At 31.0% G+C, this 25,791-nt stretch overlaps 1 protein-coding gene across 2 annotated transcripts in view; it reads left to right on the forward strand.

The window, feature by feature from the left end:
- Nucleotides 1-24,875, forward strand: part of LOC113186243 (cadherin-9) — a 99,044-nt gene extending 74,169 nt beyond the window's left edge. For both annotated transcript variants that reach the window (XM_026393638.2, XM_026393639.1), the window contains 7 exons: nt 1,300-1,487; nt 2,475-2,728; nt 15,009-15,145; nt 15,591-15,712; nt 19,872-19,989; nt 20,078-20,329; nt 24,388-24,875. In XM_026393638.2, coding sequence (XP_026249423.1) covers nt 1,300-1,487; nt 2,475-2,728; nt 15,009-15,145; nt 15,591-15,712; nt 19,872-19,989; nt 20,078-20,329; nt 24,388-24,875 — 1,559 coding nt within the window. The remainder of the gene's footprint in view (nt 1-1,299; nt 1,488-2,474; nt 2,729-15,008; nt 15,146-15,590; nt 15,713-19,871; nt 19,990-20,077; nt 20,330-24,387) is intronic.
- The last annotated feature ends 916 nt before the right edge of the window (nt 24,876-25,791 follow it).

The raw sequence follows: 25,791 nt of genomic DNA on the forward strand, positions 1-25,791 counted from the left end.
CGCACACACACAGAAGCACAATTTCTTTCAAGTGATGGGTATCATTTCCTTCATTGGGTAGGCAAAGGGACAAAACAAGGACATAAGGTTCTTTTGCAGTTTCGGCTTTTTACTATCCTTTTCTACTTTTTGGAGTGTTGAAAACTTCCCAGGCTAAATTCTGAATGATCTTCCTGGTTGGAATGTGGTCTCTGCAGTTGGTCTGATTGGATCCAAATTATCTATTTTAATTAATTAATTAATTAATTAATCTTAACAAATATTTGAAAGTATGATAGTACTAATAAAATGCTGAGGACTAGATCTTGAGCTGAAGGAATTACAGACATGATTTTATATAATACAACAACCTTATAATTCAAATGCTAGCATTTTCTTTTTCATTTTATAGATGAAAACATGGTTTTCAAAGTTTAGAAAATTTAATTACCTTGCACAGGAAGACAACTTAAACTCATACAGTGGACTTATAAGCTTATATTTTTAACTATCAAACACTGGAAAAAGAATAGACTATGAAGTCAGAGACAACTGGCATTTTCCTTTACCTAAATTTGGAGGATGATTTTCTTCAACCTGATCCTGAAGATAATACCTACATTGTTATTTAGAGGAAAAATAAACTACTGTAGAGAACATTTGACTATACTGTCCAACACATAAAAATATTTTTAAAAGTATTTTTTTACTTTAATTAATTTTTCTTGGACATTTTTCCTATTGATTCTTGAATACTTACAAATTAAAATACTTTCAGGAATAACAGAATGTGAGGTATTGAATGGGTGGGTCTACAGAAAACATAAACAAACAAAATAAAATCTACTAAAAATACATTAAATTTGAAACAAATAAACACAAAATAAAAGTGAGGGGAGCATTGACATTGATCTCTGCAGAGTTGTTTTTCTATCCCTGATTTAAAAAAATAAAAGAATAAACACGTATTTTTAAAACAATTGTACTGATGTAAAAATATGTGATAACAATTTTGAATCTCCATATAAGCAATAAATAGTTGGTTTTTATGTTCTTTTAAATAAATAACTTTAGATTCTGATATCACATTTCCCATCTGTAAATAGCTTCCCAAAACTTATATTTCTCACTTATGAATTTTTTGCCTTTATATATTCTTCTTCTAACTTAATAAATCTATAAATTTTGACACCTTAAAATTCAATAATATGGAAATCTCTTCCAATTTAGAATTAATTTATTTAAGTAAAAAAGAGAAGAAATGACACAATTTCATCATCTAAAAAGGAAATGCCAAAGCAGTACTGATTTAATTTACAGGTACGTACCAGTTTAGTTCTCCTGAGTCTGCACCTCTGGGAACCCATCTTGGAAGGATAAAAGCCAATGACCCCGACTTGGGGGAAAACGCTGAGGTGGAGTACAGCATTGCCGAAGGAGAGGGAGCGGACATGTTCGATGTCATCACTGACAAGGATACACAGGAAGGGATTATAACTGTCAAACAGGTTTCTTTTTGCTGTCTTCATTTTTCCCTTGAGTGCTCTTTAGTTTATTCTTGCTTCTCAGTAAAGGAAGAAAAGTCTTGGATTTATTTTTCTGTTTCTTTTATATGCTGTCTACCTTTCACGTAAGTGGGAATAGCTGTGATTTCACTTCAAATAAGTAAAGCGTCTGTATCATTCACACTTATACAGTGGTTTGAAAGCTCAATTGCTTGCATTTGTAGTAGACAGCCATCAAACTAAGATAATACTAAAAGTAACCTGTTTAATCTCTCTTTATGGGAGAAAAAATAAGCATGTAGCTATCACTGTTATTTCACACAGTTTTTAAAATGTTCTAATTTTAGGTGTAATGGTTTATATAAATAAATAAAAGATAAAAATGGCATGTGTTTTATGTTGATTATACTAATTTTTAATGCATTTTAGGGGAATATTTCGAAACTTTACATGGAATAATGTAGGTCAATATTATTTTACAATTTACTCATATGTTACAGTCAAATAAATGAAATATAAACAATTTTTCTCTGAGATTTTACATCAGTCAACTTTTCTTCTGGTTTTAATTATGTATAACTTTAATGCCAATAATATATAATCATTATATTCATTAAAGAATACCTCATTTATCTGTGCCTAAAAATACTGAAGTACAATACTGAATGTGAATCAATCTTACTTGCATATTCCATTATATTTAATTAAACCTGTATAAGTAAGTATGAGGCAAAAGAAAAAAATCTACATATTTATTTCATATATTATATAATATATATTATATAATATATATTATATATATATACACAGGTATATAATATATATTATATTATATATATATATACACATATATAGATGTGTGTGTGTGTGTAAGTTACTTAGTCTTAATTGCCTGTATCATTAAAAATCAGGACTTTATATCTAGAAATTTTCACCTATGGTTATGGCTTGTAAATTGTGCTAATATTTTCTTGTTTTATCTAATATCAGAATTTAGACTTTGAAAAAAAAATGCTGTACACTTTAAGAGTGGATGCAAGTAACACTCATCCTGATCCCCGATTCTTACACCTGGGACCTTTCAAAGACACAGCTGTAATCAAAATATCTGTGGAAGACACAGATGAGCCTCCTGTGTTCAGTAGACACTCCTACTTGATAGAAGTCGATGAGGATGTAAAGGAGGGTAGCATCATTGGACAAGTCACAGCATATGACCCAGATGCCATGAACAATTTAATTAAGTAAGTACTTTCAGAAAAGTTATGTTTGCAGATATATAATCTATTTTCAAGCCATCTGGAGACAAATGTGTTGCGCAATGTCAGTCAACCACAGAAATAAACACAGATTAAAAACTCTTAGTTGAGATGTTTTTAAAGCCATTTAGATATATTATTTAATTAGAGTCTTACAATTCTAGATATTACTATGATATTTTTTCTGAGGATGATAAGATCAAGACACTAAGTATATAAATAGCCCAATAGTGACACTTTGGTTCTTAAAAAAATCAGGCAGTCTGTCTAGCTTCAGGGTTAGTCAGGGAATTGAATCTCACTTTTGATGTGATTCTTCCCCATTGTTCTTCTTTGTTAAATCAAAATGCACGTAAAAATGATTTAAGAAAGAAATTGGAAATATATATTTCTCTCCTAAAAATATAAAGCTATGTACTTTCAAAAAGAGCCACTAAACCTACCTTAAATTAAAATTTTGGTGAAACATTGCACTAGTTCATCGTAATTCAAATATGAACACTTATATGTTCATATACTACATCATTACTAAAGAAATAATGATATATAAGTCAATGGAAAGGTTAAAGTACTAACAACTAGTAGACTATAATACTTTTCCAATATTTCAATATTATATTTATTGTTTCAAAGCTTTAAATAAGTGAAAAATCTCAATGATTCTTAGAAAAATTTTCTTAAGGAGAATGGGAATGTAATTGATACCTAAATAACTATGAATAGGACAGATGGGTGCTGATGTGTAGATATGTAGAGGAAGTTAGAATGGACAGAAGAGGTAGATAAATAATACCTTTTCCGTTTAAATATGTGGCTAGTAAAATACCTATAATTCCACTTTTCTTTAAATTTTACTCTTAAGAAAAATAATTGGTAGACTTTTTTCATGCCATCCTTAAGACATAGAATATTAATGAATATACATATTACCTAGTTTTTATTTTAGGACTTTCCAAAGTGTCAATTTGCAAAGTAATGTTTCTGCACAAAATAAATTCTGCTAAAAATTCTATTAGTTAATGGCACTAATATACAATTGAACATGTTAAACTTTGTAACCAAGAAATGTTCTAGAATATTTTATTCTATGGATCATAACTAGAGCTTAAAATTTGGTAATTTTAGGTTGAGTAGAAAATCATTTACTGAATCTCCCTGTTTAAAAAGTAAATGATTGTTTTCAAATTTTATATTTTGTATATTATTAAACATTATTTTTATGAGATTCATTCTAGTTTATACAAGAAAATATTTTACTCTTAAAATATTTTTATAGGAGCTGGTGTTGTAGCTCAGTGGTAGAGCACTTGCCTCACAAGGCACTGAGTTCAATGCTAGCACCACATAAAAACAAAGTTTTGAGTCCATATACAAAAATAATATAAATAAATATAATAAAATATTTTTATAAAATTATAATTTTATACAAGAAAATATTTACTCTGAAAAATATTATTATCATTATACATAAAAATATTCATAACAGTATACTCATATTATTATCAATATACATATATTTTTATCATTATAAATGCCCATATTAGGGACTGGGGTTGTGGCTCAGCAAGTGTGAGGCTCTGGGTTTGATCCACAGCACCATATAAAAATAAATGAACAAAGGTATTGTGTCCAACTACAACTAAAAATAAATATTAAAAAAATAAATTCCCATATTATTTTTAAAAAGTCTTTAAATAAAATGAAAAATTAACAGTTTTTCTATGATTAATTTATCTGTACTAGAATGTTCATTTCTAATACAATGTGAATTTTTATGTTATTGAAATGGTACATGTTTATTGCCTTTTTGTCCCCATATGTGAATATGTTAAAACTCTGTGTTTAAAATACATGCAGCTTCTTTGCAATGCTCAAAGAGAAACAAATTCTTATTTATTTTTTGCTTTTAAATCACATATATTTGTAACTTCATAGGGGGCTTCACAAATTTGGCAATTATCCAAAAATTTACAAATCTATATGATAGTACTAATAACACATTGTAATAAAATGTTCTTATAGTGAAAATAGAGATAGTTTGGCTGTTCCACTATAATGATGGATTGGCTTTTCAGTGATTGGTGTTAACATTTTTTCCCTCTAATATCTCAACTTGATAACACCTTCCTATTTTTTAAAGAAAATAAGAAATTTGCCACATTAGTAACTACAAATGCTTAATGAGTTTCTGCCTTTAATGGTTTGGGCCAGTTTCTAAATATGTCATCTAGGTTGGTCATACCTTCATTTCTCCTTAGCATTTGATATGAATAAATGTTTTTGATAGAAATCCTACATGTTCATTTTAAAAATGATTAATTGTACCTTTTTAAAATGAAAGTAATCCACTGTTAAAAAGTTGTTGTCAATGCAGAGTCTCAACATATTTCGATAATGAACTATCTTATTGTTTGATCATTAAGAATTTCTGAATCATAAGAAGACCACATCTTAACGGTAGTCTGTGGTCTTTCCTAATTTGTATCCTATATTTGCATATTAAGAAGTCAATAAATGTTGCAAGAGGCATGTTAATTATTCCATGACACCAAGGTTACTTGTTCATTTACTCAGGTGAGGTGTCTCATCAACCTTTATCAATTCTTAACACTCCTTTCTCCAGAAATATTTTCATCTCATCAATAAATTCTGCACCAGGCAACAATATGTATGTTTTATTAGTCAAATCATATTATAAAATTTATAACAGTTAACTACCTCACTTTGTCTATTTTCTCCATTCAGTTATTTCTATTTCAATGCATTTGTTTTGATATTACATTCTTTTTTCTGTTTATATTGTGGATATTTTGCTTTTTTCCCCCTCCCTGTTTCTTTGACTTACAATATGAAGTTATTTATTTGAGATATTAATTTTACATTTTTCTTAAATATACATCATAGTGATATAACTTTCTCTGTTAGCATAGCTTTAGGTGTGTTATACAACAGTCTGCTATTAATATGTGGCCTTCCTCTTTTTTAATTATTGTTTTTAATTAAAACATGACTTGCATTGTAGGTATATGGTCTTGCTTTATAACCCAGTTTAATATTATTTCTTTTAAATGAAATGTTTATACTGTGATTTTTCATACTGTTAAGTTTGTCATCTTGCCATTTTTTTTTTCTGATTGTTTCATTTTTTCCTTGTTTCCTCTTATTTTGTGCCATTTTGGATTAGTACAATACTACAGATTGCTGGTTTTCTAACAGTATGGTAAATATTTTGCTCTGTAATAATGTTTCTTCCTGTATGGAATCTTTTGTTCCTCATGCTGCTTTTAATTTTTCAGTAATTTTAATTCAATTGATTGGAATATGACTTACAATAATGGACTTCATTTCTTTTTTGCTTAAACTTTATTGAATTTCTTGGATCTGTGAATTTATATCTTTTGTGAAGCTGGGAAAATTTTTAGGCATTGAATCTTCAATTTCTTCCCCCATCTTCTTCTCCTTCAGGGAATATAAATGTTATTAGGTCTCATGAATGTGTCTGTCATTTAGTATGTACCACATTCCACAACATCTTCAAATTCATTAATTATTTCTGTAATGTTTAATCAATTTTAAATCCATGCAGAATATTTATCTTTTTTAATATTTATCTTTAGTTGTAGTTGGAAACAATACCTTTATTTTATTTATTTTTATGTGGTGCTGAGGATTGAACCCAGAGCCTTGCATGTGCTAGGTGAGCACTCTACTGCTGAGTCACAACCACAGCTCCCAGAATATTTTTTTAAGGTACATACATTGTCATTTATTCTGTAGATATTCTATTAAGATCACATATATATGTATACTATACACATATATGAACATATGTATATGGAACACAGTTAAACATCTTTTGAATGTCATTTTGAGCTAATTCTGTCGACTGTGTCATCTCTGTGTTGGTTTGAATTAATAGATTTTTCTTTTCACTCATACATTCCTGTCTTTTGCATGCATGTAATTTTATTGGATTATAAACATTGTGACTTTTACCGTGGTTACTGTTGTCTAAGTTTGCATTTTTATGAAAATTCCTGAGCTTTATCTGATATAGTTAAGTTGGTTGAAAGAGCTCTGTCCTTTTGGACCTTGTTTTTTGTGCTTTCTCAGCAGCCCTTAGTGTAAGCCTAGTTTTGCTCCATTGTTCACCAATATCTGTTTGAAATTATATAGTTTTCCATCCTGTATGATAACCAGCAAAACTTTCTCAAGGTTCATAATATTCCACTAATATTCCTAGTTGATATTGTGTACCCTTTAATTCATAAGATAATTTACCTTCATAGTGTTGTAGCCAAGTTGGATCCTCTTCAGATTTCAGGCTTCACCTTCTCTCCAGTGCTCCCTGCCAAATTTAGCCACTGTTGTCTACCTCTACCTCTCTGGGTTTCTACTCACAAAACTATAGGAACCTAGAGGACACTCGTTAAAGTTCAGGAGCTCACCTCCTTTTCTTCCCTTCTCTAAGAATTGCTGATTTCTGTTGTTGTTGTTGTTGTTGTTGTTGTTGTTGTTCTTCTTCTTCTTCTTCTTCTTCTTCTTCTTCTTCTTCTTCTTCTTCTTCTTCTTCTTCTTCTTCTTCTTCTTCTCCTTCTCCTTCTCCTTCTCCTTCTCCTTCCCCTCCTCCTCTTTCTTCTCCTTCTCCTTCCCCTCCTCCTCTTTCTCCTCCTCCTCTTCCTCCTCCTCCTCTTCCTCCTCCTCCTCCCCCTCCCCCTTCTCCTTCCCCTCCTCCTCTTTCTTCTCCTTCTCTTTCTCCTCCTCCTCTTCCTCCTCCTCCTCCCTCTCCCCCTTCTCCTTCCCCTCCTCCTCTTTCTCCTCCTCCTCTTTCTCCTCCTCCTCTTTCTCCTCCTCTTCATCCTCCTCCTCTTCCTCCTCCTCCTTCTTTTATAATACAATGGAGTGGATTGCTTTTTGTTGTTGTTGTTGTACATGGACACAATGCCTTTATTTTACTTGTTTTTATTTTTATTTGGTGTTAGGGATTGAACCCAGTGCCTCATGCATGCTAGGCAAGCACTGTACCACTGAGCCACAACGCCCAGCCTCTAAATATCCAGTTTTTTAAACATCATTGTTCGCATGCATTTTGCCTTTTTTTTTTTTTTTTGGTGTTTCGTGTGTATGGGAAATCCATCCCCTACTATTCTATTTTTGTCAAAAAAAAAATGTAAAATTACTTTAAAAATTGTCCCCGAATTGTTTAATTGTAGCAATTCATTTTTAAAAAACAAGAAATTTTGTAGCAAATAAAACATATGAAATTCTCTGTTACTCCTGGGTTACTTCATTGCCCTTCTATTAGATATTCCATCATTCAAACAATTTGTCAATCTATCTCATTTTTATATCATTGAGTACATTAGTCTTTGTATGTTTTAAATTCTGTGTGTTCACTTATGTTCCAAACTCAGTAATTTTTTATGAATAATGCACTATTATGTCAATAATACATCATTGATAAAAATTTAGATTGTTTGGAGCTTATATATATATATATATATATATATATATATTATAGATTACATATAATACATATATGAGATCACACATATATAATATATAGAGATTACATATACATGTTCTGTATCAATATATGATTACACATATAGATTACATATAGAGGTTACATATATTTTGTATATATTTTAGGCATATATATAAATAATAAATATGTACAATCTTCACCTAAATATGATAATTTACTGAAGGTACAATTTCAAAAATAAAGTTCTGTGTCAAAGAGATCTATAGTCAAATTTGTATTCTTGTTTCACAGTGTTAAAAATTGGCTTTTACATTTTTAAGTTTATACTCCTCCCAGAAATATTGGCCTTGGATAGAGAACTCACATCCTGGAGAAAAAACAATGAGAAATAATTTTACCAGTAAATCTAAAAAAGTGTCTTTCAAAGAAAAATATTAAAAGAACAAATCAATCTCAAATTATATTTCTTAAATTATATTGCCAATTCTGCCCCCCCAAAAACATTATAGACTGAATACTATTAACATGTAAATGTATGGGGAAAAATACTTTAGAACTCCAAATATAGTATGAAGAAAAATCGGTAATAATTCAACAGTGAGTCAATAATGTAATTTGGGGCAGGGGGCTGGGGATTGAATACAGGGCCCACCATGAGCTAGACAAGTGTTACATCAAAAGCCCATGTAGAAGTCTTTGCTTTGTCTAATGCAATTTAGAAAGATGACTGACTGGTCCTAAATGCAAAAACAGGCTACATTTAGCATCATGGAGATTCAAAGTTTTCCAGAAAATATTGGGAACTACTTCTTCCTACACCCACTCCCAGTAAATCTGTCATCAAACATATTTTCTGAAATACATTTGCTACTTGCAACATGAAATTTTTGTTAACAGTTAGCAGCTGTTGTCACCTCTGCTTCACTGCATTAGTTATCATGGAGTTGTAGAGTCGATTATAGCTTGACAAGGTCTGAAAGAACATCAAGCTTCACTTCACATCTATTTGATGCTTAGTGTATTTAAAATTCAATGATTTTTTGGAAGAAATCCTTTATACTGCTGTTAAAACTAAAATAAGGTACTTATGGCAAAAATTTAGTTATGGTTCAACAAAATATATATGATTCCAACATAAACAAAATTATGTGCATAAATGCATTCATATATAGTGGTGCTTTTCGAGTGCTTTTATTTCAGATGGTAACATAGTAATGGTGTAACAACAATACTAAACCTAGAAAAGAATATTCTGAATTAATATAATTAACAAACATGAAAAAAATTTTAAGCATCTCTAGCAATTACAGAAATACAAATTAAAGCTACACTCAGATTTCATCACACTTGAGTCAGAATGGAAATTCTGACAAACAACAATAAATATTGGTGAGGATGTGGGGAAAAGGGTAAACTCATACATTGCTGGTTGAATTGCAAATTGGTGCAACCACTCTGGAAAGCAGTATTGGAATGGAACTAGGAATGAACAACCATTTGAGTTAGTTATCACACTCCTTGGTGTACATCTAAAGGACATAAAATCAGCATACTACAGTGATATAGTCACATTAATGTTTATAGCAGCTCAGTTCACAAAAGCTATGCTATGGAACCAAACTTGTTGTCCATGAACAGATTAATGGATAAATAAAATGTGGTTTCTATACCCAATAGACTATTACTCAGCCATAAAGAAGAATGACTTTATGATATTTGCCGATAAATAGATGGATGTGGTGACTATCATACTAAGTTAAATAAGCCAATTCCCAAAAACTAAGAGTTGAGTGTGGTCTCTGATACATAAATACTAATCCAAGGGAAATGAAGGGAATAGAGGTGGTGATAGGAATAAGAAATACAGTGGAGTGAATCTAACATAACTTTCCTACTTACGTCTATGAATACACAACAGTGAATCTCAACATTATGTACATCCATAAGACTGGGATCTTAATTAGAATAAGATATATTCCATGTTTTTATATAAATAAATCAAAATAGACTCTATAACTAAAAAGAACACATAAAAATAGAGAAAAATAAATTATAAGTAATTTCATCATATAACAAACATTTGTGTTTTTAATCATTTTATGGTTCTCAGCTATGGAAAATTCATAAGTAGAAGCTAGAATGGAAAGAGCAGATCCATATCAGGACTCTACTGACTTATTGAAAGAAGTAACTTGAATCCAATAAAGGAAAAATAATGTAATGATAAGCTATTATAGCATATTACTGATTTGGCCTCTTGTCTTAACACAGTTTCTTTTTTACTTGTAATTTTTTTAGTAAAAAATTTCAGGTATATGATATGGGTTTTATTTTTAATGTTAGAATATGAAAATGGAAAGCAAACAAAAAATGGAATATAGAGATTGGTTACAGGTTCCGTTCTCTTTGCTTTATTTCACTTGTTATTTGACACCCAATGGTTGGATCATCTTTCTAGAACAGGCATTCATACACCAAAAAAAATTATGCTGGTGTTCTTTTGTAACTTACCGTTCAACATTCAGTGTAGGGAAATCAATAATGTATTACTGCTATTATAGGCCATCTGCTGGGACAGAGAGAGAGGTTTTCTTCTGTGTTAAGTGTTTATCAAGCCCTTTCTGCTAGTCTGTTGTAATCCAATGTATTTATTATTAATAGGTAAACCAGAATGTTCCTATTCTGTGTTGAAAATAGAACTTGGCTGTTAAATAAAAGAAAATTACTTTGGGCTTTTGACAAATAGTGAGGCATCATTTGCACTGACGAAATTTGCTAAATATAGACCTGTATCATTAACAAAGTAAGCTATTTCTAAATTGTTAAAGTGATTTTCCTTTATGAATTCTTAACTTAAAAAGCAATGTCTTTCAAGGTTTAACCTTGGAGTAAGGGCAGACAGAAACACATCCATTTTGATCCTACTAAGCTACAAGAGGGTCAAACCTTGACTTTCATACTGTTAGAATTGTTGTTTATTCCTTCCTCACAGACTGCACATGATAATCTCTAGGGAAAGTAACCATGGGGACAAAAGAAAATTTTATTTTCCTTTTTGATCTTAATGGAAACAGTAGAAAAAAATTCAAGATCTATTCAGACAGAAATAGATAATAGCTGACTGTTGACCTTTCCAACAATGAAGAAACACACCTACAGAGGATACTGTAACTGCTTCATTCCACACAAGATGTGGTCATGTTTTTTGCTTTCCTTGTGTGCATTTCATGTTTGCTTTTACTCATAAATAGAATTTGGTGTATATAAGGAAAATAAAGCATTTTTTTAATATTGCAGTAACTCTCTTTGTATTTCTCCTAAATACCTTATAATAGAGATGTGATCCCAAAGGTAAAGACAGCCCACATTGGGAACTAAATTTTAGAAATGCTGAAAGCTATGGATTTAAAAAAAACCCAAAATTTTGTTAGCACAATTAATCAATGAAGTTTAAAAAGACACAATTCGAAATACATGCCATATTCAACTTAGGTGTATTGGTAATTATTTTAAAAATCAGATCTACTGCAGATAAGTATGTAACAGAGAACTATTTTTAGAAATCTGCTGTAGTTTTGTTTCCTTTATTTTCTTTTATATGTTCATTGCTATATATAGATTTCTAATTGTCCTATGTCTCCTTAGTGTTTCCCACTCTAGAATTAAACTACTCCTGGTAAATGATCATGAATTAAATCAGTTTTGTTTTAATCTCCCAAATTCTTATGTAGGAAAATTTCAGTGATTATTGAAAAAATGAGGAGGTTTTTCCATTTCTGTCCAAGATAGGATTCACCTCAGTTTCCCCATTGCACAGTCCTTCCAAAGGACAAAGAAGTGACTAAACTGTTCCATGAGTTAGGAGTGAGGTGCACAAAGAAATCTGAGACCATAAACTTTTCCAAAATTCTACCTTTTAGATAAAACACAATGTATTTTTTTCAGTGACCCAAATACTGTCTTTGAAACAGTATTTCTGACTTTAAAACATTCATTTAACATAGTTTAAAATAAAATAGGAAAGAAAGAAACTTTATGAACTACATTAAATTGTTGAAATTATTTTCAAGATCTAGATTTTCTTTTTGGATTTCTTAAGTTCAGCAGAACTTCTATAACAATAGATCAACTCGTGTAGCCTCTAAAACAACACCCCCCCCCAAAAAAAAGTAGAATTTAAATAAACATGTTTTTGTCCAACAATATTGAAATTGCCAACTTTTCATGATGTTTAGAATCTTAAAAAATGTATTATTAATATTTTTTTGGTTTTTGTGGGAAAGGGGTACCAAGCACTTTACTCAGGGGCACTCAACCACTGAGCCACATCCCCAGCCCTATATTATATTTTATTTAGAGACAGGATATCACTGAGTTGTTTAGTGCCTCATTTTTGCTGAGGCTGGCTTTGAACTTGTGATGTTCCTGCCTCATCCTCCTGAGTACTGGAATTATAGGCATGCACCACCATGCCTGCATAATGTTTTTCAAAGTTAGTACCAGAATGACTCATACAGAATTATAATTGGGTAGTTAAGTTTTCTAATATATTATAATCAAAGGGAATTCCTTTGTTAAATATCTTTAATGAGACACATATAAAAATGAGAATTGAACCAGATGCTGATTTTTATGTTTTCTGTCTTTCATGGTTGTTCTTCTGTATTCATTCTGAGAACTTTATCCAATAGGCTGTATTTGAATGTAGGCTTTGCCCAAGATAGGATTCACCTCAGTTTGTCAAAAATGCAGAATCCCAGCTCCCATAATAGACCTACTATTGCAAATTCTAGGGTTTACTTTTGTTGCAATCTGCAGATCAAACCCAGGGCCTCATGCATACTAAGAAATTACTTTACCAATGAGCTATACCACCAACTCATCAAATCCTGTTTTATTAAGAACTACCCATGATTCATGTGAATGATAGTGTTTGAGAAACATTCCCTTTTCTATATGGCTCCTGAAAAACTCAAAAACAGAAATCTCAAATTTTAGCTAGTCATGCATAGCAAGATTGGATCTATCTACCATCTTGAATTTAAGACAGCTCTTTAAAAAAAAATCTTTAGAGAGTGTATTAGTTTTCTGTTGCTGCAATAAGAACATATCACAACGCTAACAACTTAAATAAACAAACACAAGTTTGTTTTCTTGTAGTTCTGTGGGTCAAAATTATGGTGTGCACCTCACCAGACCATGAGTAAAGGTGTAATTGTAGACAGGACCATGTTTCTTTCCACAGACTCTAGGAGAAAATTGTTTTCTTGCCCATTCTGGTGGCTAGCAGACTTCAAATCCTTGCAGTTGTGGAGCAAGTTTGCTGTTTCATCATTCACCATCAGTTTAAAGACTGTTCCCAGATTCTACAGGTTGCCTTCATTCCATTCCTTGTTCCTCCATCTTTGAAGCCATCCACAATAAATCTTTCCTTATCACCCCTTAAATCTCTCCTCTTTGCTTGTCTCCTTTTCCTAGACCACTTTTTTATATTCCCTCCCGTTTCACTTTTAATAACTCTTACGATTAGTTTTTACTCATCAGCAAACATGAGAAAAATCTTCTGTATCAATGTTTTCAGCCTTTTCACACTTTCAAAGTTATTTTTGGCATGTAAAGTAACATATTCATGGGGATTAGGGTATGAAACTCTTTGAGAAAGGAGACATTATTTTGGCAACCATAAAATAAAGCTTGGGATAACATGTGCCATATCTATCCTTAATGGGAAAATCACAGAACTCTGTGGTATTTGAGATTAGATTTTTATGTGTAATAAGTTGAGGTATAGATTAGAGGAAGACCTTTTATTCAGCTGAGATGTCACTTGAATAGAAAACCATTCAAGAACAATGCATTTATGATAGCCTTCTCTATGTTAATACATAGTCTTTGAATACATCTTCATATTTTTAAAATTTTAGAGTATATTTCATTTACTCAATGATATCGACTCTATCTGATTCAACATGACTATTATGTTTATATTAAATACTAAGATAAAATAAATGATTCAAATGACAATAACTCACTTAACAGCTGCACAAAAATTCATAACCATAAATAATGCCTTTAGTGTGCATACTAATACAGTAGTAATATTGGAAAAAATTATATAAAATTGTTTATGAGATAAAGATTCCAAGCCACATCAATGTTTATACTAGCACAAGTCACAATGGCTAAACTAGGTGCCCATCAGTTGATGAATGATAAAGAAAATGTAGTATATATACATAGTGGAATACTATTCAGCATTAAAAGAGAATAAAATCATGACATTTGCAGGTAAATGGAGTTGGAGAATATAATGCTAAGTGAAGTTAGCCAATCTCAAAAATCCAAATGCCAAATGTTTTCTCTGATATAAGGATGTTGATTCATAGTGAGGTTGGTGGGGCATGGGAGTATTAGATGAACTCAAGAATAAAGAGGAGAAAGGGGAAGGGAGGAGGCATGGGGACAGGAAAGACGGTGGAACAAGATGGAGATCATTACCCTAGGTACATATATGAAGACACAAGACACGAATGGTGTGACTACTTTGTATACAACCGGAGATATGAAAAATTATGCTCTAAATGTGTAATTTGAATTGCAGTGCATTCTGCTGTCATATATAACAAATTAGAATAAAAAGATTCCAGAATGTTATCAGCACTTTATATTTCATGCCTTTGTCAGATCATTGAGGAAAGTCCCTATTACTTTAAGAAATATTTGAAGAACTAATAATCTTAAAATAACACCAGAATTTATGAGTCTCCTTTCTGCCAGATACTCTGTTGATCGGAATACTGATATGGACCGAATTTTTAGTATCCACTCAGAAAATGGCTCTATTTTCACTCTGAAGCCTCTTGACCGGGAATCATCCCCTTGGCACAACATCACTATTACAGCCACAGAAATAAGTAAGTTGTCATCAACACATCTATCTGAATGCATTATCTTTTACCAAAGTGATCAGGTAATGGCTTAAGTTGACTCTTTCTCTCCTGTAGAATGGCTACATTGTGAGAAATAGTTTAGAGAAATTATTTCAAAAGTTTGGGGTTTAAGGATTATTGAATCACTCATTTATTTAAAATTTTGCTTTTTATAATTTAGAGTAGGATAGAAACATAATCTAATCTCATAAAAATTATTAACCAATCTATAAAAATAGAGTACTACATTCTTAATGATATTTTCATCTTATTATTGTGCTTTCCCTGTGGACCATGTTGATGTATTCATCAGCATCAGCTAAGAAAGTGAATACCCCAGAACTGATCTGTTGCTAAGCTACAAATGGACAAGTGGTTTTAGTTCTTCTCTGTAAATGAGCCTGAAATCTTACACATGTTCTTGTTGCAGATAATCCAAAACAAAGTAGCCATATTCCAGTCTTCATCAGAATTCTGGATATTAATGATCATGCTCCGGAATTTGCCATGTATTATGAAACATTTGTTTGTGAAAATGCAAAACCTGGGCAGGTAAATGAAATTATTACAAATTTAAAAATTTTTTTTTTCTTTATGAAGGCAGATGACACTAATTTATTTGTAAGATTTTTTTCATGCCACTCTATTCCTAGTTCCTTATTTACTTCTGTTTGATCTAACCAAAATTATTTTTAAACTCATTTTTATTGTCAATCTAATAGAATATAATAGTGAAAATTTATACACCAGGCATATAATAAATATCATATATATATATATATATATATATACATATATATATACACAAAGTTCATATTTGGATTCATAATTAGGCTGAGTTATATACATCAAAGTATGGAGGTACATTATTAGATAAATGTGAAGTATAAAAATAAAAATTTTCTCTTAACTAGAATAATGATATTTATTTTTATTACATTTTTCTAATTTATTATTTTTTTTAAAGAGAGAGGTAAGAGAGACAGAATTTTTTTAATATTTATTTTTCAGTTTTTGGCGGACACAACATCTTTGTTTGTATATGGTGCTGAGGTTCGAACCCGGGCCGCACGCATGCCAGGCGAGCGCGCTACCACTTGAGCCACATTCCCAACCCCATTTTTTTTTCTAATTTAAGTAGCTCAATCAGGAGTTTTTGTTTTGATCTAAATGATATTTATGATTTATAATTTTCATATTTTTGAAATAAAAAATTGTTAATGACTTGTAAATTCCAATTACAAAGTAATGTTTCAAATATATCTAAAGTAATTTAAAGAAATGCACAATATGCCCAATTTTATTCAAATAGAATTTTTTAACAACACCAACTCTATATCTACCTATCTATCTACATGTATATTTAAAGAGTTATTCAATTACTTCTTTAAGGCAAAAATAGGTAGATGCTAAGAATCATCGACAATTTCACCATGTCCATTTAAGAAAATAAAATGGAAAACACTCATTCTTTTATTTCAATTGAGATTTTTAAATGTTTATGCCCCCCCCCATTCATTCACACGTTGAGGTTGTGAATTTGGAGAGAGGGTCTCCAAGGTAATAATTAAGGTTAATTGGGGTCATGAGAAATGTTGATCTGATATAACAAGTGCTCTTATGAGGAGCCATACCAGGGATCTCATGTTTTCTCTTTCTCTCTGAGCTCACGAACCCAGGAAATGCCATGTGAATACTCAGAGAAAAGACAGCAAAACATAAGGCAGGAGGACAATTCTCACAAGAAGCCAACCATGTTGGCAAGCTGATCTCCAACTTCCAGCTTTAAGAACTGTGAGAAAACACATTTCTTTTGTATAAACCACAGTCTTTAGCATTTTGTTACAGCATCCTGGCTAGGATGAAAGTACTTTTCACCTTCCACATACACTCAAAAATTACAATGGAAGCCAGGCATGGTAGCCTCTCCTATAATCATAGCTAATCATAGCTATTATCCTAGCTAATCCTAGGATTCTGAATTTGAGGCTAGTCTTGGTAGCATAATAAGATGTCTCAAAAATAAATAAATAAGGTGAAGTGGTTATTTTTTTCTTTTTTGATTCACATAGATTTATTACATGCTTATTTCAGTTCAAAAACATTTTTCTTTTTCCACTTTGGTACATGATAATGGCCACGTTCTCAGTTCAGTAATAATTACTGTTATTTGGTGTTTATTTTTTTATACCATGGCCACACATTAATAAACTTACTAAACTACTTTTCTACAAATGGACATTTACTTAATCAATAAGATCTTATTCTTTCAGAGAGCATCATAATGAGTACTAGAGTACATTATGTATTTTTACTTACTGGTATAATTTTCCTTTGTTATAAGCTTTGAAGTATGAATGATTAATCTATAAATATTAATAGATGCTGCCAAATATTTTCAAATATTATTTAAGGGATTCTTCTGACAGTTATGATTGCCTATTTACTTGGATTACTCTAGATTTTAAATGTCTGTGAACTTCTAAATATCTCATGAGAGTTTAGTATAAATTTCTTCAAACTCATTTAAGCTGAATGTTTTCATAAATGTATGCTTTTTTAAAATCTTCACACTTGTATCAGGTTCCTGGAGTTGCCATGAAAAAATACCACATACTAGATGATTAGAAACCACAGAATAATTTTTCTCATAATTCTAGAGATTAAATGTCTAATATTGATCTGTCACCAGGCTATGCTCTCTCTGAAGGTTTTAGGTAGGATCCTTCCTTAACTTCCAAGCTTCTTGTGGTTGCCATGTTGTTGTGACATTCCTTGGAGTGTGGACTTCCAATCTCAACCTCTATCATTACATTGCATTCTTTAAAAAAATTTTTAATTGTAGTTCGACACAATATCTTTATTTATTTTTATGCGGTGCTGAGGATTGAACCCAATGCCTCACAGGGGCACGGTGAGCTCTCTACCAATGAGCTACAGCCCCAGCCCTACATTGCATTATTGATGTAAATCCTTCTGCATTCAAAATTGTCTGTTTTTATGAGGACTCCTGTCATTAAATTAGAGCTCTCACTCATCCAGTAAGATTTAATTTTTACTTGATAATATCTGCAAAAAAGTTTGTTCCAATTGTGTTCATATTTATAGGTAATATGATTTAGGACTGGAATTTATCTTTCGGGGGCCACAAATGAACCTACCTGAATCAGTAGGTGTTCTTTACTCATTTATGTATTAGTGTGCTATCTTTTATTGATGCATATGAGTTACTGATACAATGCATACTAAAATTAGATACAAAGTATGATTGATAATAATTATAATAATTTAATATATATTTTTACTGTTTTATTAAATCAACAAAGATAAAAATAAAACATAGTTCCTAAAACATAAAGCCCATCAAATCATTTGAAGAACATAAGTCATGCAATTAAAGGACCAAGATTTTTTAATGATTAAGAATAGTTCTACAGATAAGATTTATTATTATTATTCAGGATCAGGAGGTTGAGCAATAATACTAAATGTTTTGTGATTTTTTAAAATATTGTGCTTCAATTTTCTAAGGGAAAAAGATTATTAATTTTGTATTAACAATTGTGCATTTTCAGAAGCCTCATACAAAGAGACACAAGGTCACATGTTAATCTATCAATAAAATGAATGAACTCATATGTAATATGAAGTTAAAGTAGAAGAGTATTGGCTAGGAGTTGTAGATGGTATGGCTATAATAGGTACACAAAAACCAAAAATGTTTAAAATTATTGTGAAATTCAATAATTGTTCGCCACAGAATATTGGACTAGTACACCTGGAAATGGCACAACTGTTTATTTTTCTAGAAGAGAAAACTGAAAGTAAACATAATTACATGACTTTAATTTCATATCACACAGATGGCAGAACCAGAACAAGGAAAACAGAACATTGATATGTAGCTTGGTGCCTTTTGTGTTATGAAGTTCTCAATTGAATTTTTCCTCCCAAACTAGTGCTTGCTGCTCCATTTTCCTTTATGGCACACTTCAGAATTATTATGTGCTCAGCAAAGAGGGTCCTAATTTTGCAACTTCCACAATGATTTCACAATACTTGAGAAGCATTTCTTTTTATGTATTTATATTTGCAAACAACATTAAAAGAAAGGCAAGCAATCTGAATTAAATATGCAATATGTTGCAATAATGCACATAGCTGTAAAATCTTTTTCTTTATGATAGTATGCAATGAAGAGTTCACTTGTCTGGAAACATATTAATAGTAATCTTGATTTGAAATTGTGGTAAAAATTTATATTTTTAAAAGGAATCTTGTATGATTTCTTCCTTTGAGAAAACATTTTCTAGTAGACGAAAGGGGTTAGGAACCAAATACTAATAAAATAGGCTGGTGCTTTACAAGAGGACAAAAGAGGATACTTATTGAACTGATCACATGTTTGTTTGTTTGATTTTTTTTAAGTTCATTGTTTCAGTGGCAAGGAAACAGATGATGAAGCATTGAGAAGCACTGACAAGTAATAACGATAGACATTTTTATTTATTAATTAAATATTATCTTGGACAAAACCTTTACAAAACACCTCGGCACTGTTTACTAAAAAGGACTTTTTTTGTTTCTTAAGTTTAGTGACAAACTAAAAAATCAAAGCATGAACGCATGGATTTAAAATATTCCTTTAATTAAAAAAGATGGCTACTTTTAGTTTTGTTTTGTTAAATATATGCATTTGTTTTCCTTTCAGCTGATTCAGACTGTCAGTGTTATGGACAAAGATGACCCTCCTCGAGGCCACAAATTCTTCTTTGAGCCAGTACCAGAATTTCCTCTCAATCCAAACTTCACCATTGTAGACAATAAAGGTAATAGAAAAAATTTTAAAAACAAAAATTTTGAAACCTTAAGATGGAAAACTACAAAAGTGTGAAATATTTTCAATTTCTCCCCCAGATAATACAGCAGGAATTATGACTCGCAAAGATGGGTACAGCCGCAACAAAATGAGCACCTACCTCCTGCCAATTTTAATTTTTGACAATGATTATCCCATTCAAAGCAGCACTGGCACACTCACTATCCGGGTATGTGCCTGTGACAATCAAGGGAACATGCAATCCTGCAACGCAGAGGCCTTGGTCCTTTCAGCGGGCCTGAGCACAGGAGCTCTTATCGCCATCCTGCTGTGTGTCCTCATACTTCTCAGTAAGCTATGCCCCTCTCAATGCTCAGTGAACCCATAATTCTCTCCTTCATTGTCCAGGAATTGTGCACAAAGTAACACTCTCCTCCAGAGCTAATGGTGAAGCATCTTAACATTTATCAAAATTAGCTTTCCCATGAGAAAAAAAAAAGTAATTCTAGCTTTTATCTGTGTGGTTAGTTTAAGTTTTCTAGAGGTCAATAACAGAGAAAGTGCTTGGGAGGGAAATGGGATAAATTATGTTATTTGCAGGTATGTATGTTACAATGTACCCCACTATTATGTATAGTTACAATGTACTCATAAAAAAAACAGTAAAAAACACAAATATAAAACAAATGCTACATACATATTTTTACAACATTTTATGGCATTAACTGTTATTTCTCTGATTATGGTTACTTTGCAAAGGGCATTTGATTTAATAAGCTGATCTAATCGTTGTATCAACTTCATCAGGTAAAACGTTTATACTTCTACCGAATGGTTATGTAACATGCCAAAATCACTCTTCAGAGTGTTTTTATACTGGCATTAAAATAGTTGAGTCTATTTTAGAATACTCTTTTCTATTATTTTCAAAACTGAAGATTGTTTTATCTTTACAAATAATATTACTAACAAATATTTATACTTATATTTATATATGCCAACAAATACATACATATTATCTATATAGATATAGATATACATATACATACATACCCACACAATTGGCAAATTTATAAAAGTTGTCAAAATAGGACATTTATATTTAGATGCAATGCACCAAATTAAAAATTTAAATCTCAGTTTTTAAATATCACTGTGACCCTGTGGTATACTTACACTGTAATATTTTCTAAATAAATTTGTGCCTCCAGTAGCAAATGTTTTATTTGAGCATACACTAACAGTACAACAATTTAATTCAATTAAACAGTTGTTTCACTGCAAAACACTCCAAAAAATTATGTCCATCAAATATTCATCCAAAATTTTTATGCGTAGGGCAAGAGAGTAAGCCAAATTTATATTCTAATGCTCATATATGCTGGCTTCTTTTCATTGCAAATCCTTTCAAGCTATCTGGATGAAATCCCTTTGGCCAGATATCCTTGCAGGACTTCACTGGGGGATTGATGAAAGTGAGGAGAAAACATTTGTCTCAGTTAAGGTGATCCAACTATCTAGAAAAAAAAAAAATTCTCCGAGATGAGAACACAGGCACTACCACCATAACCATGAGCAGTTCCCATCCTCACCTGCTGCTAGAAAGTTCAGGTCCTCTATAAAATATTTTTGAAGCCCTGTGGAGATTTAAATTTGGTTTACCCTTTTAGCTCTTACTGATTTTATAGCTTAGACAGTTCTACTTTCCTAATTTAAAATAAGGTAAATGTATGTATATTGCAATTTATAAAATTTCTATATTAATGTAGTACACAAAGATATTTATGCACATATGATAGAACAAAACATCCACCAAATATTCTGATATTCAAATACAATCATTTAAAACATTTAAAAAAAATTTGCTATGCAGAAATCCTAGAAAGTTTTTATTATTATTCTGAAAAAAAAAAAAAAGAATCTGTCACCATTCTTCCTGGAGCAATATAGAAGACACATATTTATTTTTCACCTTCCCAATATATTACTTAAATATGGAATGATTTTGTATCATTTAGTTAAAATTGCTTGTAATGCAGGTTTCATTATCAAAATTACTAAAACATTCTTACTGTTATTTCAAGTCTTTATAATAATGGCCAGACATAGTTACTGCATTTCTATAGTTATAAGTTAGCACTTTGTAAGACAGAATGGGAAATATTTCACATCTGTGCTGATAATTTTGAAGAAATGCAGACCTTAGATTCTCTCTATGCTGGTGGGGGCATGATTAAAACTTTAGGGCAGAGCTTTATAAAAAGTTTTCATTCCCAGTACCACTTTGGCAGTCTGATGAATCTTTTTAATTTATTCAGAACAATTTAAATAGTTGAGACCTCTGGGATGTAGCTCAGTAGTAGAGTGCTTGCCTGGCATGCTTGAGGCCCTGGGTTTAATTCATAGTACTGCAAATAAGTGAATCTATAAATATATAACTTTATAAGAATGAATCAGAAGAAAATAAGATATCTAACTAAATTCAAGAAAAAAGCAAAAATCAGAATTTGTTTGCTTATTGAATGAGACCTTTGTAGAGAAAGTTTAAATATAGTTTGAGGATAGCTGTCATACTTGAAATGCAATATAAAGTATCTGTGATTTCTATTGGTTTAATAGTCACAAACGCTGCTACTATAATTATGAATATTATTTACTATGGTAAGAAAGGGAAAAAATGCTAAATTCCAGTTTCAGCTTACTAAAAGTGTTAAAACATTTTCACCATTCTTTATCCTAGCTTCTCTGAATTCCAATTCCATATCCTTAATTATTAACTTTAATATAGGAAATGAAGAAAATAATTTTTTTCCTGCTAAAGGAGAAAAAGTAAACTGTAAAATGTCTCTTCCATCTACTTACAAGTTTTAGTAAACATTTATAGGTAAAATTTAAGATAAATTTACTATATGCTTATTATGCTATTTACCAAAATTAAAGATATTTAAAATTATCCTTAAATATTAAAATTAGAAAGAACTGGTTTTTTTTCCTAGTTATGGCTCAATTTGATGGATGTTAGATCTATGTGGGACTCAATTAATCTTATGTTATCCTTTAATAGGAGCAAATACAGATATATCTCATTTTTACAAAATAATTATTTTTAAAAAATGTCTCCCAGATGATCCTAAACTCATCACCTGAAGATCTCTCTGATGAGGTTAACTTAAGATGCTTCTAATTATTTTTATAAAAGTCTTTCTATTAATTAGGAAGAGCAAAGGAAAGCATGCTGGACAAAATAAAAATGACACTGGACAGGCCTTTATATTAACAAAGAATGGTAATTTTTAAGAAAATTTTTTCTTATACAATGAAACAAATAATTTTTTCAATATATTTAACTGCTCTCAACTAAAGTAAGTGTAGCTATTATTTCTCTGAAGTAATTTAAATGTTTTGGAGAAGTTTTCTTTCATTAGTTATTGTGTATCTTATATGTAAAATTACAAAATTGGTCTCTTTACAATAGAAGATATATATTTTGGATATCACAAGGAGTTTTTTGTTTTCTTAAAATGAATTTTATTGACTACAGCATATATTTGTTGAGAAAGAGTCATTGTCAAACAAATAGATAACAATTTAAGTACAAGTTCTCTTACTAGAAATAATACAGTATACTATATGAGGAAGTCCACAGTTAACTTTAAAACAAAAGTATGTAAATAATAACAACATACAAGTAGAGAGAATACCATTAACAATTTAGTCTCAAAGTTTGAATGCAACTCTTTAAATCATGGAAGTCCTTGCTCAAGATAATATTTAAGCTGTCATGATAATATTTAAGATAGGTACAAGTTAAAGATATGCTTGAGCTTAACTATTGTAATGTAACAGTTGGAATTTATTTCAAATTTTGAGCAGACATTCAAAACCAGACCAATTAAAGATTTAGTAAAATGGCCCAATTTGGAATAGGATTAAATCAGTAGTTCATACATACTAATGTTCTTATGTGTGTTTATAAACACACACACATAATATAAGACTATAATGCAAATATGAGCATATATTCATCTATAGATGAGTAAATGATTTGTATATATTGCCTTGGGTCATTAAGAAAATATTCAATAGCTGCAAAAATTCTCTTGAGATAAAAACAACTGGTGCTTCAACATGTCTGTATTTGGAATCATATGTGCATTCTCAACGAGTGATGTGTCAGATTAAACAATATTTTTCAATATCAGAGGCCCAAAGACCTTAAAAATGAATTGACCTTGTATTATCTGCTTTTTATCAATGTACTGCATCCATTCATTGGCCCAAGGCACTCTGTGCTTGTACAGGATACTCCTCCTGCCAATCAGTCTCACAAACTTCCACACACTGAAGTATACATGCTGCTTTACCTCACATCATGAAACCTCACTATTTTCTCATGTTTTTTAAATAGTTTTAGTCGTGCTGTTTGCTGCATTGAAGAGACAAAGAAAAAAGGAACCTCTCATAATTTCAAAGGATGATGTCCGCGACAACATTGTGACGTACAATGACGAAGGCGGTGGGGAAGAAGATACACAGGCTTTTGACATTGGCACGTTAAGGAATCCAGAAGCAAGAGAAGACAGTAAACTTAGAAGAGATGTAATGCCTGAAACTATTTTTCAGATAAGGAGGACTGTACCCCTGTGGGAAAATATTGATGTACAAGATTTTATCCATCGAAGATTAAAAGAAAACGACTCAGACCCAAGTGCACCTCCTTATGATTCACTGGCCACGTATGCCTATGAAGGGAATGATTCCATAGCGGATTCCCTCAGCTCCTTAGAATCCCTCACAGCTGACTGTAACCAGGATTATGATTACCTCAGCGACTGGGGTCCTCGTTTTAAAAAACTGGCTGATATGTATGGGGGTGATGAAAGTGACCGAGACTAAGCATATTACTTAATATTAGTGGAACTGTCTTCGTTACTAGAATGAGTGGCCTGCATTCTCCTCCTTGGAGGAATTTTTTCAAAAAATTGAAATAACAAACAATACGTAGGTGTTGTCTTAGTAAGGGTTTGCTTAACCAGTAAGTTTCCGTGAATGAATACGAATGATATAGATTTTAAAACAGTAATAATAACCAGTTCACCCTCTTTGCCTAATAACCTTGGAAGGAAATTATATCACATTAATAATCAATAAAAATATTTAAAAGGCTTTTTGTGCCTTTTCTTAGGTATAAAAACTTTATAAATGCTTTCTTAACTGACTTTCAGTCACCTTTACTATTAAATTAAACATTGTGCAACTGCTTTGTAAAATAATATAGAAAATATATATATCGCTGATGAAATAGGAATGACTACTACTGCCATATTTATTTAGTTGAAGAATGTCTTTGTGTTAATTCATTCATATTTTTATAAATGTATATTTATATTTTTGTATTTTTGAAATAAACTAGTATTTATAAAAAATAAATTTCATTTTATTTAATCCATAGAGGTAGTTCTGATCTCACTTAAGACATGAATGCTTTACATCTTTAAGTGTAAAGTATGATTTACTCAGGGAAAAAGCAGTTAAGAAGTTACTGCTTGGAATTTGGTACTAAAGTGAGGTGAAATTATAAATGATCTTTGGTACGAATTGTTATTTGTTGTTTCAATTACTTAAATATTGACAAATGTTTATTGAACCACTGAAGTCTATGCATGGAAGAATATGAGATACTTTGGAAATATAAAGTATTATATATACACACACACACACACACATATATATATATATATATATATATATATATACACAAAAAAATATATAGTTGTGGATAATAAATTTGTTTTTTTCAAGTCTTTATCAA

This window comes from Urocitellus parryii, chromosome 1 (genome assembly GCF_045843805.1).
Source record: "Urocitellus parryii isolate mUroPar1 chromosome 1, mUroPar1.hap1, whole genome shotgun sequence".
Lineage (NCBI taxonomy): Eukaryota > Metazoa > Chordata > Mammalia > Rodentia > Sciuridae > Urocitellus > Urocitellus parryii.